Source organism: Augochlora pura, chromosome 3 (genome assembly GCF_028453695.1).
Source record: "Augochlora pura isolate Apur16 chromosome 3, APUR_v2.2.1, whole genome shotgun sequence".
Classification (NCBI taxonomy): Eukaryota; Metazoa; Arthropoda; class Insecta; order Hymenoptera; family Halictidae; genus Augochlora; species Augochlora pura.
The window spans coordinates 7286123-7308157 of NC_135774.1; the positions used below are offsets into that span (position 1 = coordinate 7286123).

Genomic DNA, 22035 nt, shown 5'->3' on the forward strand with positions numbered 1-22035 from the left:
TAAATTTACAAGTGCGCATTTTGAAGTTACGATCATCGAGTTTCATACAATTTCGCGTAAAACTAAAAATGCTCAAGAATATTTGACATCCACTTTAATGGAGAATCCTCTTCGGGGGAGTACGGTGACAATCGCATTTGTGTGAAATTGTTATCCGTATTTGAAGTGTTATTTATTTAAAAAATTTATTGACAATTTAAAACGTTTTAAAAAATTTCCATTCCACAATGTTGATACGTTTTTGTGGAAATGTACACTCCGCGACAAAAACACAGATACAGATTTTAAAAATAAGTGATACTTATTAATTAAAACACCACTATAAACATACAAAAATAAAATTAAATTGAATTCCGCTACTCCAAATAATTTTATTTAAAAAGGAAGAATTTTTATGGTGCGACAAAATGATTGCATATTTATTTAAAAATCATGTGTAGCAAGAAATTAACGAATGAAGCTCCAGGTAATAAGATGAGAATGTTTATTTAATCTAAAAGAAAGTAGCATTACTTATGGTACATCTAATAATTTATTCAAGTTGAAATTCTCCACTACGTAAATGTCTACGAAAGAACATTATAATTCGAACATTTTTAGCTGAGTAGCGAAAATTTTGTGTCGAAATGAAATGTTTTTTTACATTCTTTTGCAGTTTCACATCTGGCAAATATAATTTTAATGGATTCCTAACGCAAATTAACAATTACGCAGGCTTTGAAATGAAGCGCTTCTCTTATACTTTATAATAGTACTTGAAACTTCAAACGCATTGCTCGCAGAATGAGGTTTTTGAAACTGCAAGCACGTATAACTCGGTTAATATTGAAGCAATTAAATTGCAACTTTTTTACAGATTATTAAATTGAATGATTATTTTCGATCACGAATACGCTAAAGCAAACTTTATTTTACCACGGACTGATATTTTTTAAAAGTATATCGTTTCGTAATAAATGATTTTTGTAAAAGTCTTCATATACAATTGAAGCTTTTGTATGATTCTTTCTTGGAGCTTGTGTTTGTCAAAACTGTGATTAATGTTTTTAATTCGATATCATCGCTTTTTGCTGAAACTTTCACAAAGAGTGGTTTAAATGACATACTTATTTATCTTATAATAGTATAAGCATATAGCGTTACTAAACTTTTCAGCGTTACACTGATTTTCTACCTTACATGATAAGCTGTTCATGAAAAAATAACCACAACGGACTATTATGTGAACATATTTTATGTAAATTATAGAAATCAAATAAAGGACAAATATAAATTTTCCATTTAATATTAAATTTAAATTAATAATTAAAATAAAATAAATTTTCTATTTAATATATTGTTTTATCATTCTCCTATTGCCGATATTCATCAAATTCATTTTATTATCATGATAGGCAAAGTTAACAGTCAATTGAGGAGAAGCTATTGAGATATAATTTTTAATTATAATTCTAAAAGGTATCTTTCAAAGTTTTTCGTGGAAATAATGTTAAATTAAAATGGTAAGAGGTGATTTTTAAGATTGTCGAGTAGACAATATACCTGTTCTTGGCTACATAAGATTGACGTTTAAGAAACCGACCGTTTAGCACTTGTCTTACGAACATCTAATTCTGGATCGTTGATTGATAGTTTGTTGCAAGAAGAAAGTCAAACAATGATCAGCCGACGTTCAAACAGATTACAGTTGTCGTCCATGTACAATGGTCGATTTTCGTCATTTTGGTTACAAAGTTCAATATTTATTTTACTAATTTACACCGAGTTTCTAAATACCAGCAAAACTTACAAGAAAGCATACAGAAGTGATATACATTGATTTTTAATATGGAACTTTAAGGAAAGATATTCTTAGAAAAATATTCGCCCGCATTTCTTTAATCGGTGTTCGTTCGCATTGAAAAAATAAAAACAGCCCCTAAAATTGGAGCTCGAAACTATTAAACAATATATTTGGTAGAATACCTCATAAACTGTTTTTTCTAAAAGGGTAGATAACAATACATTTGGGCAAATTTTAATAAATAATTTAGCTACGTATCTTGATTTGCAGTATCTCAAGTTGTTTCAGAGAAACATTAAAAAGACACGTTTTTTTAATTATTTCATTAAAATTCTTCATCATCTTTCCATCCATTTTATTGAGTATTTGTGTGCGAGAAGAATATATCTAACTGCAAAATACAGATTTTCGTCTATAAAAATAATTTGAATTCTCGTATTTTGAAAAATATTATCATGATTTATATTCGTTGACATTTTCTGTAACTTAAACGCTATTGGCCGAAAAGAGTAAAGAATATCGATGCGATATCTGGCGACTGAAAGCTGCGACGGTAGACATACTAGTAAGAGGGGGAATGTACACAAAGGTGTCTTCATGTCGCGCGAAGACTATACATGTAACAATCGATGAACGTTTTTAATATAGTTATTTCTATTCTATCGAACTGTCAAAATTATACCCCTTCATTATTGATGTGCAAAATCAAAGCAATTGATTTTAACTTTTTATTCACCACTTTTATGTGAACAATAACACAACAAAGATTGGCGGGCTATGGGACCACCGATAGAGGTTATGTAAGTTTTAATAGATGTAGTAGGTGATGGTTAATATTTAATTTTATGTCCAACGAATACTTAAGTGTAGAATGTTCCTGATCGGAAAATAGAGCTATCAGCAGGAGTTCGTGACTCCAATGGTCGTCAAACAAACGTTTCAAACTCATATGGTCAATACCGTTTGCTTGATTTGTCATTCCGAAAGAAACGCCTTCTGCGGTGTCAAAGCACATTTGTGTTGCAGATTCAAACCACGGAGTGGATAGACAGTAGTGGCTAGTTGCGCTGAATCGAGAATGCAGTTATGAAATAACTCTGTGACAGGTTCAAGCAAACTCAGCGTGTGAAAGCTGCGAGTATAAATTGTCATTTACGAAATATTGTACCACAGAATTTTATACATTTTCACCGACCTGGTTCAATTTGTGGTCATCTTTAGAAATAGAATGACCCTTTTTACATTGGATCACGCTATTTAACTTTTTCGAAAATTTCGAAGGATCACTTTAGTGGATTTACATTTAACACTGTTTTGATCTTTAACATATACCTATTTCGGGTAAATTAATTTTATAATCATTATACTTAAAAATATTGAATCAATTGAGAAAAAGAGATTAAAAATGGAGATAGTATCGTATTACAATTTTATAAGGTGTATCCATTAACTCCTTCTGTGACATATAACGTTTAATAGAAGTTTAGAATAACATATTTTTGTTCCGTTGGTGAAAGATACGATGGTTAATAAATATATTATCCTGGGTATCACTAGTTTCAGAAATTATTCCGGAACAAGAACAAATAGCAGGTATTCTATTTCCTGAAATGATTTTTGTTTCACATAGAATGCCATTAGCCTCATTGGCTTAAAAGAGCGACGAATTCAATGTTTATAGTACAGTATCTCCGGTAGTAGCCCGGGCTATCATTCGAGTAGAGTTTCGTTTCATCAAACACGATTTTTCCAATAAATTTTCAATGTTTTGATTGTCAATGTTATCTTGTACAAGTTACAAAAATGTACTTTTAAAGCCATTTTACGTTTTCTAAGATTAACCATCTAATTTGTATTTTTCTTCTATTACTACATACACGATATGATATTTTTCCTCTATGAACTTTCGTAGAAGAAGATGTAGGCCTAATTGTAATCTTTTTTTAATTTAAAACTGTAATTTCGGCTAATATGGTGCTCGGATGATGAAAAATTATTTCAGATTTACAGTTAAAGTGGCTTCGAGTGCAGAAGGTTAACCCTTTGCTCTAAAACTACGTGTGAAACTCGTGATTAGGTATTCGGGCTAAAACTGACTACCATAAGCCAAAAAACATTTTATAAATCAAACTTTAAACAAAGCTTCAAACAAAATTTCAAAATAAATGTTCTGTTAAAAAATTAATCTCTATAAAGTTATACTAATAATCGCTCTTTTCCGATTTTTTGTAACGGTTCAAGAAAGATTTTTTATTATAATACTTTTATACCGTACAAATACCCCACCGTCGAGTAAAAAGAGAAACAGAAGAATCATTTTAGAATTATAGTCGGTGCCCGTATACACAGGTCGTTGCGTGGATGCTGACTACAGTTGGCACTCGTAACAGAAGAGTTGAGTAAGAAGTCATTTACCGTGAGACACTTATCGTCCCCGAACATCCCCTCGTGACACTATCCCAATTTTTACACGCCGAATTAATATTGTGTGAATATTTGATTACCAACGTAAACTGTATATTGCATGCTAAAATGAATTACTACTGAAATAATTACAACTGTCCTGTTAGGCTAACAAATGTGAATCATGATGTGTCTATGGCTTTATTATATTATTACTTGTAAGATAAGCCATCGAGATAATTTATTGTGACTACTAAATTGCTCGCAATAAAGTGATTGATTTAACTGCTAAAGTTTCGTTGTCAATACCCACTATATAATACCTTCACTTTCATAGTGACACCCGATGATGAAATTCCTATCGACTAGACTTTCTTTACCAAATTTCTCAACCAAACGCCAAATCTTATAAACCTCCAGTCACGCAGAGCCGCTTAGCACTCGGCTTATAACAACTTTGAATCGACGGGTTAGGCTAGTGGAGCTGATTACTGAAGCAAATATTAAACTTTTATCTTCCGCTAGTTTGCTTATTTATGAATAAAAAAATTTAATATTGATTATTCAATAAAGATAAAGTTAACTATGCCCGAAAACAAACTCGGCTTCGCTACCCTACTGCTTACTTTATGGTAACACAAAGTTCACGAGGCGAACCACGCAACCGAACTTACTCTCCCTTTCTGTTTCGTGAAAAGTCGTATACCAAATTTTGCGAATATATGCCAAACATTGCAAAGGGAGAGCCTGAATCTTCAAATTCGTGATTGGAGACGTTTTCGAGACGTTTCAATTTATTACATTTTCGAGTAAACCTATATTATCAGTTTTCCGTTTGCTATGAGTTGTAGAAACTTATTACGAAGAGAGAGAGAGAGAGAGAGAGAGAGGGAGAGAGGGAGAGAGCGAAAGAGAGAGAGAGAGAGGGGGGGGAGAGAGAGGGAGAGAGAGGGAGAGAGAGAGGGAGTAGAGCCCTCAAGCTTTAAAATAAGTTCGCATTTAATATGGCATGACTCATTCTTACGAAATTACAACAGTTCAAATATCAATAACTTTGTCCCTTTGATTCCATTTGTTTTCTATTACCAATCGAGAGTTGATATCACCATTACTAACGGTCATACTTAACCGTTTGACTACTAAGCAATTCTTTCAAAAACGCACAAAAACTGCGAGACATATTTTAACTTGATGTTGTCAAATAAAACACTCTTATTTAGACAAATATCAATCAATTTTAATAATTCTTTTCGTATTATAAAGAAACAATATTGATTGTGATTGTGAATAAGTAAAATAAACATTAAATGGTTTTTTTCTTTGAAAATTAAAATTTATAAAAAGATAACTTAAGGTTTATTGATCTTCTCTTATGATACGTGCGGTTTTAGAGGACAAATGAACGCAGCGCTTTTGCGCCGCGTAGCAGTCGAACGGTTAATATTGCTTTAATCGATATGGGTGTTTAAGCGAAGTGATAAGAGAAGCATCAGACATTGCTCGCACCAGTTTCAACTTTGGTAGGCAGATACATTTGTGCCCACAATTAATAATCGTAACTAAAATTTCAGGCTTTTTGGGGCAGTATAAGAAAATTTGTTGGAAAGTTAACATAGTTTTATACATCCATTAGCAAGCATGGTATAGCGATAAGCGTCACAGCCTACAACATTTCTAAAATTTTACACCCAATTTTCTCGTAATTGACTGCCCATATATAGCTAAAATTTTAGTTACGCTTATTGCAGGTATAAATGCGCCAGCCTAGCAAATTACGTTAAAATCGGTTCGAGCCATGTCCGATGCTCCTCTTGCGAGTGTAGAGGCATGTTGTTAGCTCACTGTAAAAGACACCTGCGCGAGCAATAAAGAATACGACAGACCTGGTTCGAATCCAAACCCCAAAACTCGAGTTCCTCCTCGAACAGCGGCCCGCAGACATCTGTCGGATAATGGAGCTTTCCAGTGCGATAGTAGTTCAATACTTGTGCAAAAACGTCCGGATGGCGGTCGTAGAAGTATTCGTTTAGGACTGGATCGTAATTGGCCAGAGCCTCTGTCAAACGGGACAGCCGTGTCGCAGGTATTTTCTTCAGCGTCGACTTGTACGTTTCATGCCGTATGCCGCCGACATTCAGTATTACTCTGTCGTTCCACCTGCCGTCATCGAGTTTCCTCATCCTCGTGGATTCTTGTGGCTTGCATGATCGGAAGAAGCGAAGATGGCTCCTTAGCAGTCCGAATGGAAGGCTTCGAAACAGCTACTGTAAAACAGAAATTTATCGTTCAATCGAAAATGTTCAGAAGCGTGTAAATGTTTGTTTAAGTCGCAATACAGTATTTCCTTCATAATTGGTACAACGCTTTTCGCATGCTTGCAAAGTTAACGCGTTGAGTGCCACGCGGTTTTATAATGATTTCCCCGTCAGGCCGCGCGTGCTGGTATCGTGGTACAGCAATGCGAAGCGCAAAACTAGCATATTAGAATTTACTCGATGCAAATGTTTAAACATATTAGGTCCATTAAAGCTCTCTGAAAAAATGTTCAAGTACATTAATAATAAAATCCCCCATTAAATACAAATTAAGTGGACTTTATATAAATTTTAGATAACAACCCTGTAAATTTTTAAGTTTATTATCATATTTTATACTGTCAGTCACCGATAATTGACGCGGCATGAACGGAAAGCTCGATGTCAGTCACCGATGACTGACGTGGCACTCAACGTGTTAATGTGTAGCAACTGAAAAAAGAAAATTGCGAAGGCAAGTGCAATTTCAGCTTTCTAAATTCTGAAATAAGAATTCCTTATTCTTGCTTTCTTGTCGATGAAATTTTCGCCGTTTTATTCTTCTCGTCTTTCTAATGAACGCAGACTGCAAATCTTTTTCACAACAATGTAGCCGAATACCCTTAGGAACCTTTATATCTTTATTCAATAATATTTTGTAACATTGTTTTTAAGGTACTTCAACTAAACATATTTTTCTTTGGATCTTGACGAAATATGCTCCGGTTTTTATTGATTATCATAAATTAAGTATTTAATTAACGACTTTTTATATTTTGGATCAAAATAGATCTATGTCTTATTGTTCTAATGTTAAGGTAATAATTTTAGAGACTAGAATACTTCCACGTAGCTTTATCCAAATTTTTGAAGAAATATTAACAATTTCATTTACAAAATTAAAAGTCATCTTTATGTCTTGCTATAAAAGCAAAATAACATAAAACAGGTTAGAACGCTATATGTCTTTCTGGAAATTATGCAACTTCTATGCGAAACATTTTTTCGTACAACTGTTTTATAAGCTATTTAATGTCGCCATGTTACGAGACTCGCCCTGTATATCTTATATATAGTTTACATATCATTACTATAGATATGTATTATATGTAAAATATATAGTCTAAATATTCACTACATATCGTAAGCTGGTAAACTTCCGCAATCTATTAATACTGTGTTTGGTGTCAGTTAAATCAGAAAAACGAAAAAAATACGATGGTAAAGGTTCGAATAATGAAAAACCAGAAATATTAATTAATAATTGACCAGTCTGAGGTCAAGGGTATCGTTCATCTTCTCCGAATGTTTCGAATTTTGTATCTCTTTCTGTCTCACTCGTTATCCTCTCTTCCGTTGGCACGTTAACCGTTTATTACAGTTTTTACACAAGAAAATATGATTGTAATTGTAACGTGTTCGATATTATTTTCATCAGAAAGACAAAACGAATATCGAAAGACAAAACGAATATTGAAAGACAAAACGAATATCGAAAGACATCTCTTTCGCTTGCATTTCTATTGCAGCGATATTCTACCCATCGCCAACTCGGTCATATGTTCAACGTTTTACTATTACCATTGGGATGTCTTCATTGAAGAGACTACAATTTTCACAGTCATTGTAGAGATCTTGGTAACAGTTATCCAAAGCATACTGAAGTAATTTTAGTGGCGATCATCGTCTATACGAACCCGTTGGCCATTGTAAATTTTTCGTCAAAGCGTTTCTTTTAGATTTACACTAAAATGGTCGATATACTTGATCATATTGCAGATGTTTATTTTAATAATTTATGATAAGCTCCTGCTGAGATGCTGACAAGATTTGCCGAACGTCTTTAGACGCGAACAGTGCATCAAAATTAAATATTCAAGACGCCTATGAGCGTCAACAGTGACCAAAGAGTTAAAAGAGTGATAACAGTTCTTAAAACTGTTGGAAATATGCTTTTCGAACTATCTCAGAAACTTTGCGAGCATAATTAACTTTATATTTATACAATAAGACATTACAAATGTTTTATTCAGATAAAAACAAAATGAACGAATACAAAATTTTTATTCGTCATCCAAATATGAGTGACGTTCTTGTTGTTCACGTTAAATAGAATTTTATTTATTTTATTCATATAATTTATGAAAATCTCATTTCTAGCACAGGAATTTGATGAAATAAGTGCCGGTAAATATAAAATATTCGAAATAAAATTATTAAAAATTCATAAACTATTATTATTTATTATACATTATCCTATCGGATTTGGGATCGGTAAGAAACTCGACCGATTCACGCAGAGTTACGAACGTATTCAGCAACATGCCACAATATAAATCAAAAGTCGGTATTTCGAGATTCTTTCTGCAAAAGGAGTTGCAATCTACACGCGAATAAAATTGTGCGAATACTATTTTACCAAAATCCAGGTTGTTATATCACGCTTCTCAAACATGGTTCGTCCAAGAACTAACAGTAATAACAGAAGGCAGTTGATTCTACACGAAAACTTAAATAAAAAGTGTAGAATGAAATTTTTCCCGTTCCCGTTTCGTATCCTAGAAAATTGAGTTTGAATGTTGGCTGAGTACATGCACCTCGAAATGCAGTCGCTGGCGTTCGAGAGGTGCGCAGAAGTAACGGGAATTCGCTGGATATTTCGTGCAATTGAATTGCAGGTAATTGCACGCGCGATAATAAATGAAAAACATATGATAAATGCAGAATAAATTTCCTTCTATTTCCTACTTTAATTATGTGGAGAACAAAATTTAATTTGTTTACGAATATTTCCAAACGCAGTCGTCTAAAACACATACGTCTGACCAACGCGTACTGTTTTTCGTTTGCAATTGTAATCGATACGTACGGTGGACTTTCGTGTGCTCGCTATCGAATTGGCCTTCCATTAATTATCATTTTATTTGGTGTTCGCTAAGGTTTTAGTTACTTTTTTACAAATTTTGATTTCATCTTCGAAAATTGTGTAACAATATTTGATTTTCTATACATCGATAGGTATGAAAGCGCTAAACTGTTATATCCGAAAGAATATGTATAGCAAAAACATAACTTAATACTGTAAATGTACATTTATTTTCTTTCAAAATAAGAACGAAATATATTCTTCAAAACATAAAGTGGTTAATTTAATAATTTAATTATTTCAAATGGTTGCAAAGTTTAATTTTTGAATTTTTAATTAAATCTATCTTTTATTGAATTATTCGTAAAAATTTAATTTAACCTTTTTATTTCCATCCCTTTTCACTTGTACAGCTTTTGACGTGTTTATCTTTTTAATTTTGAAACAATTGTTTCTGAAACTTCAAATTTATTTTTTGCTCTGAAAATGATAGTAAATAAGAGAGTTATTAACAGAACTTGTAACAATTGACCTGGTTTTTTTTTATTACAATGAAATCTAAGTGAAATAATTTCTTGGTAGCCGTTCTCTTATAATAATGATATTTTCCAGTGTTAGTGGTAATTAAAAAAAATGGTTAATTTTACGATCCCTAAACGTGTCAGAGTAATCATTTAACTCGGTTGAATTGCCTCGTAAAACAACATGTATCCTGCGTTAAGTCGGAAATCTTGCTTGATTATAGCCACGGACAAAGCCTAAGACCATGACTGCTATAATCAATATGGGAAAGATCGTTGCATTAAAATTATTATTCCGATCAAAGAATTTTCAGTTGCAAGTTATAGTTATGGATAGGACCAACATTTCATATTTGTTTAGGTTAATCATAATTAGACTACGACTTTTATGCATTTATGACAAAAGTGAACAGATAAAACACATTTGTAAGTGATATATATTTCTTAAAATTAACTTAGACAATTTTTATTTTTCATTAAGATCCGCAGTCTAGTCACAATCGTTATCATCGAGATAAACACACTTCCGATTACTTATAACTGATATCGATGCAAAAAAACTGTTATCTCTCAAAAGTATTAAGTCACTTAATACTTTCCTTTAGATAAATATGAAAATCTCATATGAAATTGTTATACTTGAAACAATTTCTTCAGGGTTAATCATGTTAGGCTGCAATAAGTACATAAATTTATTTGTACTATAATATCTTATAACTTGTTTTATCAAAAGAGAGTCATTTTCATAAAAAAAAATTAAACATTCTTTTCGTCGAAATATTCGTCGCGTTTTTTATTACTTTTTAAACTAATTTCGGTATTTCTTTTATTAATTTTTTTATTATTTTTTATGTTCTTTTGTTATATAAAACATATTAGGAATTGACGAGCGTGCAATACCCAACCAAGAATATGAATTGTGTCCTGGAATCGATTTCAATGAACAAACTATAATAAACGAGTAAACTAATTGCATAACTGACAGACACTTATAACTTAATACCTGATCGTGAGGGCTACGCCTCCTAACTTCCATTACGCGTCTCGCTCCCCATTGATCGCTTAAATGCTGCAAACACATACAGACGGTTCCACTAAAAATCATCCAGCACCATACTTTTTCTAGTTTCGTTTATAGGACATTTTTTATAAACAAGCAACTGTTATAAGATCTACAAAAAACTCTACGTATTTTATGTAATGATTTTATGTATAAAAGAATATAGAGAAAGTATAAAGGAAGGCTAATGTAAAATTACAGCAATGCTAAATACGCGTTATCTATTTTAGTGATAATATAATCGTATTTATTTGTATGTCAATATTAGTTTAAATTACGTGTAATACTTATGAGAATTCTAAAAGTACATTAAAATTTATTTTGTGATTATCTAATCGCGTTTTTTTGCAGCAGCAAGCAAGTTGCATAAATCGTACTGATATCGGCCAATAGATAAGACCAGATCTATAGTGTATGTGAAAAAGTTCGCCACGATAATATAATGCAATGTTTGAAATGTTGAAGCATGTGAAATCATATCATAAAACACCAAACTTTATTACTGTCCTAAATGTATTTGATTTTTCCTGAGTACTAATTTCTTTAGTAAATAAATATATAAATTAAGCTCAAATCATTCTATAAATCACCATATTCCACTTTTCATCTTCAGTAGTACACTTTCTAAACCGTAAAATTAGGCATCATAAAAGGGGTAGGATTGAAGATAAATTTTGTAAAAATTGTACTTATCAACCTTTTTGAAAATTGAAATTCAAGTTAATAAGTCTTTTTACACATTTATAACGATTAAAAATGATAACATGTCATGATATTACTCTAAACAATTACTTTTATAAATTAGATTACCAGTTTTGTATGTTTTTTATATTTGCTTAAGTGGAAAGATTATGGTAACTCTCCTCTACAGTTTCTCATAAAAACATATAAAAATTAATAAACGAAGGAGACGAAGGTCATACTAAAAGTTATTGACATGTAGCATTCGAGGATTTTCTGAATTAAAACTTTTATTGCCAATTGTTTTTTAATATTATCTTCCTTATTAAGTGTCAGGTTAAATTTCAGCACACGTTTCAAGCGTTTTTAATAAAACAGGGAAAATAGAAAAGGACAATCAACGATAGAAGAACAAAAATTTGTAATTGTTCATTCTAATCAAAAGATTTTCCAAAGAGAAATTTCAAAAATGGTAAATAAAAGTCAAACTACAGTGCACCATATTCTAAAATGATACCTAAATGAAAATCGTATCGCAACTAAAACAAAAAAAAAACAATTAAAAAATCGTAATTGAACATGATGATAGGTATGTTTTACATCAAGTAAAATAAGACTCAAAGAATGGTGCACGAAAAATTGCTGTAGTCGTAGAAAAGTAAGTTCAACTGGAAGATATTAGAATATTTTTGCAAAAAACAATAAACCCCACATTAGTGCTCAAAACAAAGTTAAGAAATTTGAACAAGCATAGCAAAAATACATAAGGATTGATTTTTCCTTCTGGAGAAATGTGCTTCTTGCAGATGAAGGCAAGTTTAATATAAAGCGGCTTCAATGGGACGATTACAATCTGAAGAGAGCATAATATTGACTTAAAAATAAAAAATATTATTCCTTCTGCAAAATAGCAGTTCTGTAAAAATGTTATTTCTTCCGACAATATCATATCAGCAATATGCAAGACCTAAAAAATGCGTTGTTGACAGAACGGACAAGAATTTCAAGCAATTCTACTCAAGATCTTATAAAATCGACGTGTAATAAATTAGAAGCTGTAAAAAATAGTGGCGCGCATCCGACAAAATATTAAATATATGTAATTTTTTAGTTAACGTCTAAAAAACAGGTAGACGACTTTTAGTATGATTTTCGTTTCGCAGATATCACTGAAGACATTAATTTTTACTCGTTTTTTTAGGAAATCGTACATGATTATTGTACGTGAAGTCATTATTTATCGATAGTAGTTATTTGTTCATAAAAAATGTCCTATGAACAAAACTAGAAAAATGTTGCTGTTGAATGTTCTTCAGTGTGATCGACATAGAGAAACAGGAACACGTGTTTGTGGTGCTCCGAAAGAGACTACCACGGAAAGTGAAACGTGAAGCGGCAGTCACAAGGCGTAGCCCTCGCGATCCTCATGTTACGTGATGGTTAATTCCGAGGCCTGACCTAGATCGTTGATTAACCTGGAAAGCGCATATATGGATTAAATGAAAACAATTAACCCAGGAGCACAGGAAAATGTATTGACTCATGTGCAAGAGGTTTCAACTCACTCTAGACGACAAGATACTTTTGTACAAATGTTTATTAAAACCCATGTGGATGTATGGTATCTAGCTTTGGAGAGCCGCATCCAATTCTAATATTCAAATAATTAAGAGATTCTAATCTAGAACATTACGAAACATTGTTAACGCTCTTTGGTACATACCGAAAGATCAAATTAGAAATGATCTACATGTACTAACACTGGCAGAATAAATACTACTATTCTACAGCCTATACGAAGACAATCTCTCTAACAATTTAACTAAAGTAGCAGAAAATGTACCAACTTCGAAATAACAGCAGCATTTCAAGATTGAAAAAGTATACAACACTTATACAACAAAAAATGAAACATTTAATAACACGACATGCAACCATTAATTTCAACCTGAAAATGTGAATTCTCTTGCTCACTCATACACGAAAGTATTAGAACACTAGCACACAGTAGTGTACATAGACTCAAAGTAATTTTTATTGTGTTACTTATATCTAAACGAAAACTTAACAAAACAGTGTACTTGTATATATTTTCTATTATTGCTCATATAGGAATATGATATTTTGTCAATTTTTTTTTTTAAATAGATAGGATGGTTCAGCCAGAAGATACCACGTACAGTATTGTAAATAATGAAAAACTTAAAATAATTTTTAAATTTTCACTGATATTTAAGGAAAAACTAAAAAAGTGTTATATTAATATATTTCCATTTTCTATTTTCCAAATTCTATATTCTGCCGTAACCTAAAATCAAAATGTTACGGCCATTATTGGTCTCCCTTAATTAAATTCAAAAAATTTTTCTAAAAATTTTTCTTTAAATTTCACTAAAAATGTAGAAATTACTTCGAGTTTATAATTATTTGTACCACTGTGATCACACGTTGTACACTGCACGTTATCAATTTCTAGTTGACCAGATTTCCCGTAATAAATTCTTTTCCTGTTGCCTGGCAAGCAGCGAAATGCATATGTCGAGTCGATGGGCTGATTTCGGAAAGTTCGTGCAATACCCACTTTTGAAACTTCTGAACTTCTCGGATCTCTCGCAATCGTCTCGAAGCTATAGCGAGGCCAGCTCCAAGTTGTTCAGCAAGCCCAAGTGCAAATGCAAATGCAAATGCAAGAAAGTAGGAGTTTATCTGAATTTTAAATAATTTTATCAGAACTCTGAAAGAATGATAAAACGTTCTTCGCGCTGCTAATACGTCGAATTATTTTGAAGACGTGATACCGACATCTTGTTAACAATGTTTACGGGTATTCATTTGGAGTCCGTGTTCTATCCAATCGATTGTAAATAAAATGCTTCTTTTTTTATTTTGAATGTAAGGGCGACGAAGCTATTAGCGAACATGTACATGAAGAAACTCTGGCACTCCAGCACCAGATGGAACTACAAATTGGATTTTTCTGCCAATAAAACTTCGTATCGAACAATTTTATTCTGTTTTCTTTATTTTTTTTTATTGTACACAGAATCGTGTTCTACTTTTTAATGGATAACAGGTGCGTTCGCTGGAACCGAAAAAAATGAAAGATTCAACGTGGACTACATATTCACGGTTGTTTGTTTAACTAGTGAAATGGCGTACGAGCATTTTGCAACTGCATTAGTCCGAACGTTGTGTTTTCCTAGTCTTCATGTTTTTCTGTATAAAGAAGGCAACGTAAGATGATTGAAAAATGAACTTCACGAGATATTTTGAGGAACGTGTACACAGCGTTGTAAAGAATTACAGGCTTAAAATAACGTCCATTTAAACAAACACTTAATGATATGTCATATTCGTATATTTCTATCTTCTATTATGTCTAGTATGAAAATATTTTGTTTAAATATCTGTAAAAAATATGAAAATTATTTAATAATTCACAGCACTGTAAGTAGTCTCTTTTAACTGAAACATCCTGTCTATTTGAAAAAGAACTAGATAAAATATATTTGCATATTTCTCCATTTACAAATTTCAATTGTTTCTAATTTTTCTATTACTTATTAGAAATAGTAGAAAATAGAAATATATAAATATAATGTTTTGTTAAATTTTCATTTAAATGTCAGTGACAATGTAAAAATTACTTATAAGTCTGTAATTATTCATTTCAGATTATGTATCATGTCATTGTTTGTATTTGTGTATTTTATATAGAGGTTGAAGGATGTGTTTATGTATATCTTATTTCTTATTTGTTCCTAGAGATATAAATATAACAGTACCTTTCAAATATCTAACGAGCGAATCACTTTTGGATTGTGTGACCTTAATAGCTTTTTTATGCATAACGATTACAGAGTTCTATGCATGCAAAACAAGGAAGATTTCCACGGAAAAATACAATAGTGTATATGTCGAATGAAAAATTGTGCTTGCAAAAAAAATCGTTAATATAATCTTTCGTTCGAACAGTTTTATGTCACCCGATATAATGATATATTGCTTGTTGCAGGTGTGCTAATTACTAATATGTATAAAACTTGAAGATGGTTACAATAACCAATAGAATCTAGAACTAATAGTAGGCTAATGTAATTGTAAGAGTACCTTCATAATTTTCTTATAAGTAATTACTTTACGATAACTTGCTATATTATATTAGTCTAAATAATATGCTAAATTATAGACGAAATTATTGCAGTTTTCGAACAAGTTTTTAACAAATTCCTAACTTTGGATCTTCGATTTTAAAAGAACTATTAGAAAACCGTGGGTAGGTAAAGTGTTAAATTTACTACTGCTCAATTAGTTTGTTGTTTATTTCCATTTATTTAAATGCCAATGCTTCAGTAGATGAAAGACTGAGAAACTAAGTTGAAACTTTCATTTGATAAAAAATATCTACTTGTATGTTACCTGTAAATAAACATATATCACATATACATATATTACGTAAACATATATTTACGATATAATCAATACAATTTCTCCCTGAATTATTTGAATAGATTAAATGTAAAATTATTAGCTTATTTTTTTATGACATATTTATGCAATAAATATATAGAAACAAGGTCAATCGATATTGTGCCATTTGTTTAATTTTTATCACCATTCTAACTTAAATAGAACACATAAATATAGATTTATATGATTTGTTCTATTTTTATCACTTTATTTATGACGTTACATGTGTAGCTTGCATGGCATTTTTCGAAATTCATATTTCCTTCTGAATACAATGTGTAGTCAGAAAAATTTATTGATTACTATAAATGCAAAGTGGATTTTTGTAGCAGTGGATACCATCGAGATTTTATTACTAGGAGTGTATAAAATTAGTTATATTCATTAACTAATTCAAAAATGCTCTGAAAATAAAACAATTGGAATTATACATACCGTCGAAGTCGCAAAGTACATACTGTCTTATTTTAAGCTTGTTTGTGGATGGCGAGTCAATATTTTCAGCTAGCTTCATAAGCCTGCAGCGTTGGTAAAGTAATCAGCGTGTACTTTGCGTTATTAAATTGACAAGGTTCAAGAAAAAGCTTTCAAATGTAATGTCATACAATAATAGTAACTATGCCTGATGATTTCGTAGACCATGTATTTTTGTACTATCCATTTAACATGGAAATCAATGTGTCATTAAAATATATGGTAAACATTGATTCAGTTTTTTAGTGAAAATTTGTAAAAAAATTATTTCCATGCCCATGATCATTCAAGGGATAATGTTGTTCATCCTTCGTTAAAAAATTTAAATTATTTTGAATGTTTGTTATAATGTTAATGTTATGCGAGGCATTCAAAACAAGAATAACTGTCACTTGTACAATTTACACTCACTATAAAATTAGCAGAAAACCTGTATGTTCCGAATTTAAATTTAAAAAGTGCATTTTTTTCGAATTTAAAAAAATATGAATGTGATAGTTTCAGTACAAAACCCGGTAGTTTTAAGTTTCTGGATTTATTAAAGAATGATTTCGTACCATAAAATGGGAATATAGTATTCCATTTAAAAAATTTATGGTCACCTCAATTTCCAAAAAAATAATTGCGACAAAAAAAGTTACATTGCTTGCAGGAAACAGCGTAACTGTTTACTCTTTCATTTTCTGTTAATGTTTATCATTTTGCAAGAAAAACGATGGTTATGGTTACCGTTAACACCGTGTATACTAAAAGGCGATTGTAATCTTATTTTTTATATTCGAGTGTTTTAAGGGATTTGACTATTTTAAAATTTTGATAAAATTAATTTTCCTTCGTCTGATATAGCAGTTTGAAGTATTAAAAATAAATTATAAAAGGTTCGAGTCTTTAAGACAAATTATTTTTAGAAATAAGAAGTCGGTAGCCGTCTCGTATATCCTGCGTGGCGCAGCGTTAAACATATGGAAAATTATGTTCGGAAACTTCAAACGTGTTTTTCTCGGAACTGTGTTTTCAAAAACGGTGCGCAAAATATCTCAAGATCTAATCAACCGATTGCGTTGAAATTCTGCAGATACCTTTGGTATAATATATATTACATGTTCACGATCCATGTTATCGTAATTTTTAATAATATTGGAAAGTATAAACAAAAAACACAACAATTATACTATACATAATCGATAGGTCAAATCTAAACAGCTGTCATTTTAATAATTTTCATAAAAACGAAAAAGCTCGATCGAATATATGCTAGTTTTAAATATTTTTTGAATGTTTAATCCCGTTTGGCAGGAATCCTGCACACCGTCAAACTTTTTGAAAGAAAAGAAATTCAGCGCGATGCCGTTTAAAACGTTAGTAAACAGCATTTCAAATAAAATTAACACTGTTTTTTTTATTTCATTGCATTGTAAAATAAACAATAAAAATTTATATTTTTATAATTCAAAATGACTTTTGATCGCATCAAAGTGATTTAACCGGTACACAATAATTTTGTGTACCGTCATCTATATCTATATAAAATCAACATAACTAGGTAAAAATTGTATATATTTCAATGAATGGGAAACTGATATAAAACAAATTTGTCTTTATTGGAATTATCCCTGTTTGGCAAAAATTAGAATTTGATTTATTTAGAATTAAAAGAACAAGAATCAATTATTCTCTGTAACATACAAATGACAAATTTTCATTTGGTTATTAGTGATTGTTTACGAAATGACGAATTTTCAACATTGATGTAATGCGCAAAGTATCACTCAACGGCCGGCGATACCACAGTGGTGTAATGCGCATGGTACCGCCCAATATGGCGCAGCGTTCTGTTTTTGTTTTGTTTAATTGACAATAATTTACACACGTCAGCAAGCTTTTTGTTTTTATAAGTATTTGCGATAATTACTTGTCGCATCATGATGAGAAACAAATTTTGCATTTATTTAAATATGTATATTTTCGAAATGTTATGAAAATAGGCAGACAGGATTGGAAACTTATAAGAACTAACGATGCCATTGGTTAAACTTGACAATTTATAATCTCCCGAGAACCGTCAGAACGGCCAGCGAAAAGCAAAGTAATCTGAATTAGTGCTGCGTTAATTGCTATAAAAATTAGTTTCTTCCTTTCGGTCTCATTTTACAGAATTTCCTTCAGTCTCGGGATTTATATTGCGGTAATATATGTATCTTGTATATTGAGGCTGTGTTTATAATGTAGAAGGACAAAAGACATCGAACGTTTCACCTAAGCGCGATAGAAAACTTTTAACACTTTATCGACCGGTCATTCGGCTGTAAACATTTAAGTCAATATTAAATTCTCGTTTCTATTTTGATTCTAAGAAATTATATAATAATATCGAAGCTTGCGGTAGTACCATTTCATATATTTGTCTCAATAATAGGTAATAAATTATTAGTTACCACGGCGACCGATTCACAAAGTTACCGATCGCAAGAGAAAGCCGATTTATAGGCTACTGGTCGTATTACGTGTTAAGTAAGGCTATCTAGCAGGACCACCCTTAGACGTGGGGATATTGGTAGAACGATTGTAGACGGTGTACACGTACAAACGGTGGGACGCATCAGGTAGCTTTCGGGAAAGGAATTCATGCGAGTAGCGGAGGTAGTCGCCGCACATCAAAAAAGCTATTTGGGTCTGTGTATAAAGTGCAGTGCATTAAAAGTACGCAGAACGTAAAACATCGCATTCTTGGTCGTATGCGTGCATCCATTTCTGAGTAATATATGTTTACACATATATCGTAAATCGAATGACGCAAACGATGTCCCGTAGTGCAACAAAATAGTTCTGAGTCATCGAGCGAAAATAAGTTGGAAATGTGAAATAAAATGTTTCAGCTCGGTGATTCGGTCCTGAAAAAAAAGAGAGTTAGATATAATGGTCCGTTGAATACGCGGGCAACCGATCGTGAATCGCGTGTAAACGGATCTCGATATAGACCGCTGTTTTTGTTCATTCTTGTTTATAAATATGTGTAACATTGTACAGCACAAGTCTTCCCAACAACGTTTATTTACAACATGTCACATTTATGTGGAATTAGGCCTGGCAAATGTATGCTCGGCATCGTTTTCGCGAAATTCGGTAGCTATACGACGAATCGAAGAAATATTTATGGGACTGTAAACAGTTACACAATGCTACAAGGCATACTAGTCCTGCACAAAATTAGTGTCTGTTTATGTATATAATTTCCTTAGTCAATAACCTTGAACCTAGTCAATATTGTTTCACCTTTGATTCGATCAAACATTTTAGAAATAGGTTTTCTAGATTTTTGACAATTTATGGACATTCTGAAAATTTAACCCTCTGCACTCGAGCGGCGATTCTGCGGCGCCATTAATATTGTTATAATACGTTTCAAAATTATTTTTATAAGTATCACTAAAGCATAGATTGAAAAAATTGATGGAAGTGTAACTGTTATATGAGTCACGAGACTCAATTTCACACGCATACAATAAATTTTCTTATATAAAATGGAAATACTAAATACCAGAAACATTATTTTAGATTTGCAGTTGAAATGGTTTCGAGTGTAAAGGGTTAACCTCCTCAGGGAGGAACTTTTATAGTAGAGAACAATCTATTCAATTGTTTCCTTTTTATTTATCATCCATCTCATTTTATTCGATGGAGTTTTTTGGTATTGCTGAAGAATTCTGTAGCGAATTGTTTTTCAACTGATTCTCATTTTCTTCATACTTAGAATAATTATAATTTTAAGAAAATTAAACGTACACGTACGTGGCGGTATCCCTATAGAGGTTAATCAAATCGGAATTGTTTGACACTTAGTTTATGTCAAATTGATGAGTTTTAACAATAAGTGTCTTAATTTAAGATACATTTCTGAAGAATTTATTCGATAAATCTGTTTTACCTAGGACAGATGTTATAATAAAAATCGTTAATAAGTTCGAATAAATAAATTATTGTTACTTTTATAAATTCATATAGAATACTTCCTTTTAATATGATATAAAATTAGTGTTACTGTTGTTACGATGAGCAAATGTTTTAAAAATGAAGAAAATCGTAGTTTTACAGGATTTTGAATTTGTTTTATTTAAACTTGCATTTTTTGCACCTTACAGATAAGTACAGTTGCGCGGATTTAGTTTGTTTCTTAACTGGATAAAAACGAATGAAACATTTTAGCAGTATCTCTAATTTAAAAGTCTGCAAAATATTTCGCAGAACATGCTTGTTGGAAAAGTTTAATTAGTTTCGATAGAGTTCTGTAATGAAGATAACCTGGATTTCATATGAGGGGACATTTTTACTCCGTATCTGATGAAACTAGTTTATGTAAAAGATCTCTCTTATGGTATATTTTGATTCAAATAAATTTACTACTTTATTAACGTTAATCTACATTGAACATTTACTTCGTTTCTTATCTCGCAGCGTAAAATCTTTTTTATTCAAGCATTCATGGCATTATTCAATTGTATTGAATTGTCAAAGTTAAACATCGTTTAAGCAATTATCCATTTAAACGATTATTTAAATAAAACATGATTTGTGATTTGGAAATTTAAGTGAAAGACAAATATAGTTATTTGTTATTTACATAGATCTAAATAAATTATTTAAAATCAACTTTCAGTTAATAATATATCAATTGTTACTTTCTAGTTATCATTTAAGTTTATGATAGTAAATGGAAAATAATACCAATAAAAGAAATACTTATTATTTGGTTTTCGCATAAATTCGAATAAGAAATTTTTTGCAAATAAGAAATCATAAATAAATTACTTGTAGAATTATTTGAATGATGTTTTAATTAAATGAAAAATGTAATTATTATTTGCAAATGAAATATTAAGTTAGTAATTAGATGTTTTCTATTTTTTACATCATTATTGAACGTTAAATTACAGTAACATTGTCGCGGCATATACCGTAAATTTCGTTTCATTTGTTTCACGCTTTCTTTCCTCTAAAAATAACGGAACAAAATAAAAAATAAAGATACAGTTTATGGAATTCTGTATGTAACACACTCAAGCAAGATTTAAAAACAAGTTGTTGATACCAGCGACAAAGATGACTTTTTTACTGCAACTGTCGAGAAAAATACTGCGAATAATATTTTACAAACAACTTCATATTGTACTTTTCTTCGGAAATTATAGGTCTCTGTACGCAGTAAAGAAAAAACAAATCATAACATAGTTGTTGCAAATAACAAGAGAATTTGTGAAATGACAATAGAATGTTTACTGGGAATATATTAGGTTGGAAACTAGGAAACGGGCGTTTTTGATTAGTCTGTGTTTAGCTGCGGCGCCCGTTTCATAGTTTCCAACCTAATAGTTTATGGCAAATGTAAATGATAACATTTTCTTCTACTCTTAGTTGCGGTCCGCAAAATATATTATCTTATTAATTATTAATTATTACTATTATTTTCATAACAATTGAACATACAG

The 22035-nt window shown here is 31.2% G+C and overlaps 1 protein-coding gene across 1 annotated transcript in view; it reads right to left on the reverse strand.

The window, feature by feature from the left end:
• Window positions 1–6366, reverse strand: part of LOC144478931 (potassium voltage-gated channel protein Shaw) — a 63396-nt gene extending 57030 nt beyond the window's left edge. Inside the window, exon 1 of the mRNA XM_078197316.1 lies at window positions 6070–6366. Within this exon, the coding sequence (XP_078053442.1) occupies window positions 6070–6366 (297 nt within the window). The remainder of the gene's footprint in view (window positions 1–6069) is intronic.
• Window positions 6367–22035: the final 15669 nt, after the last annotated feature.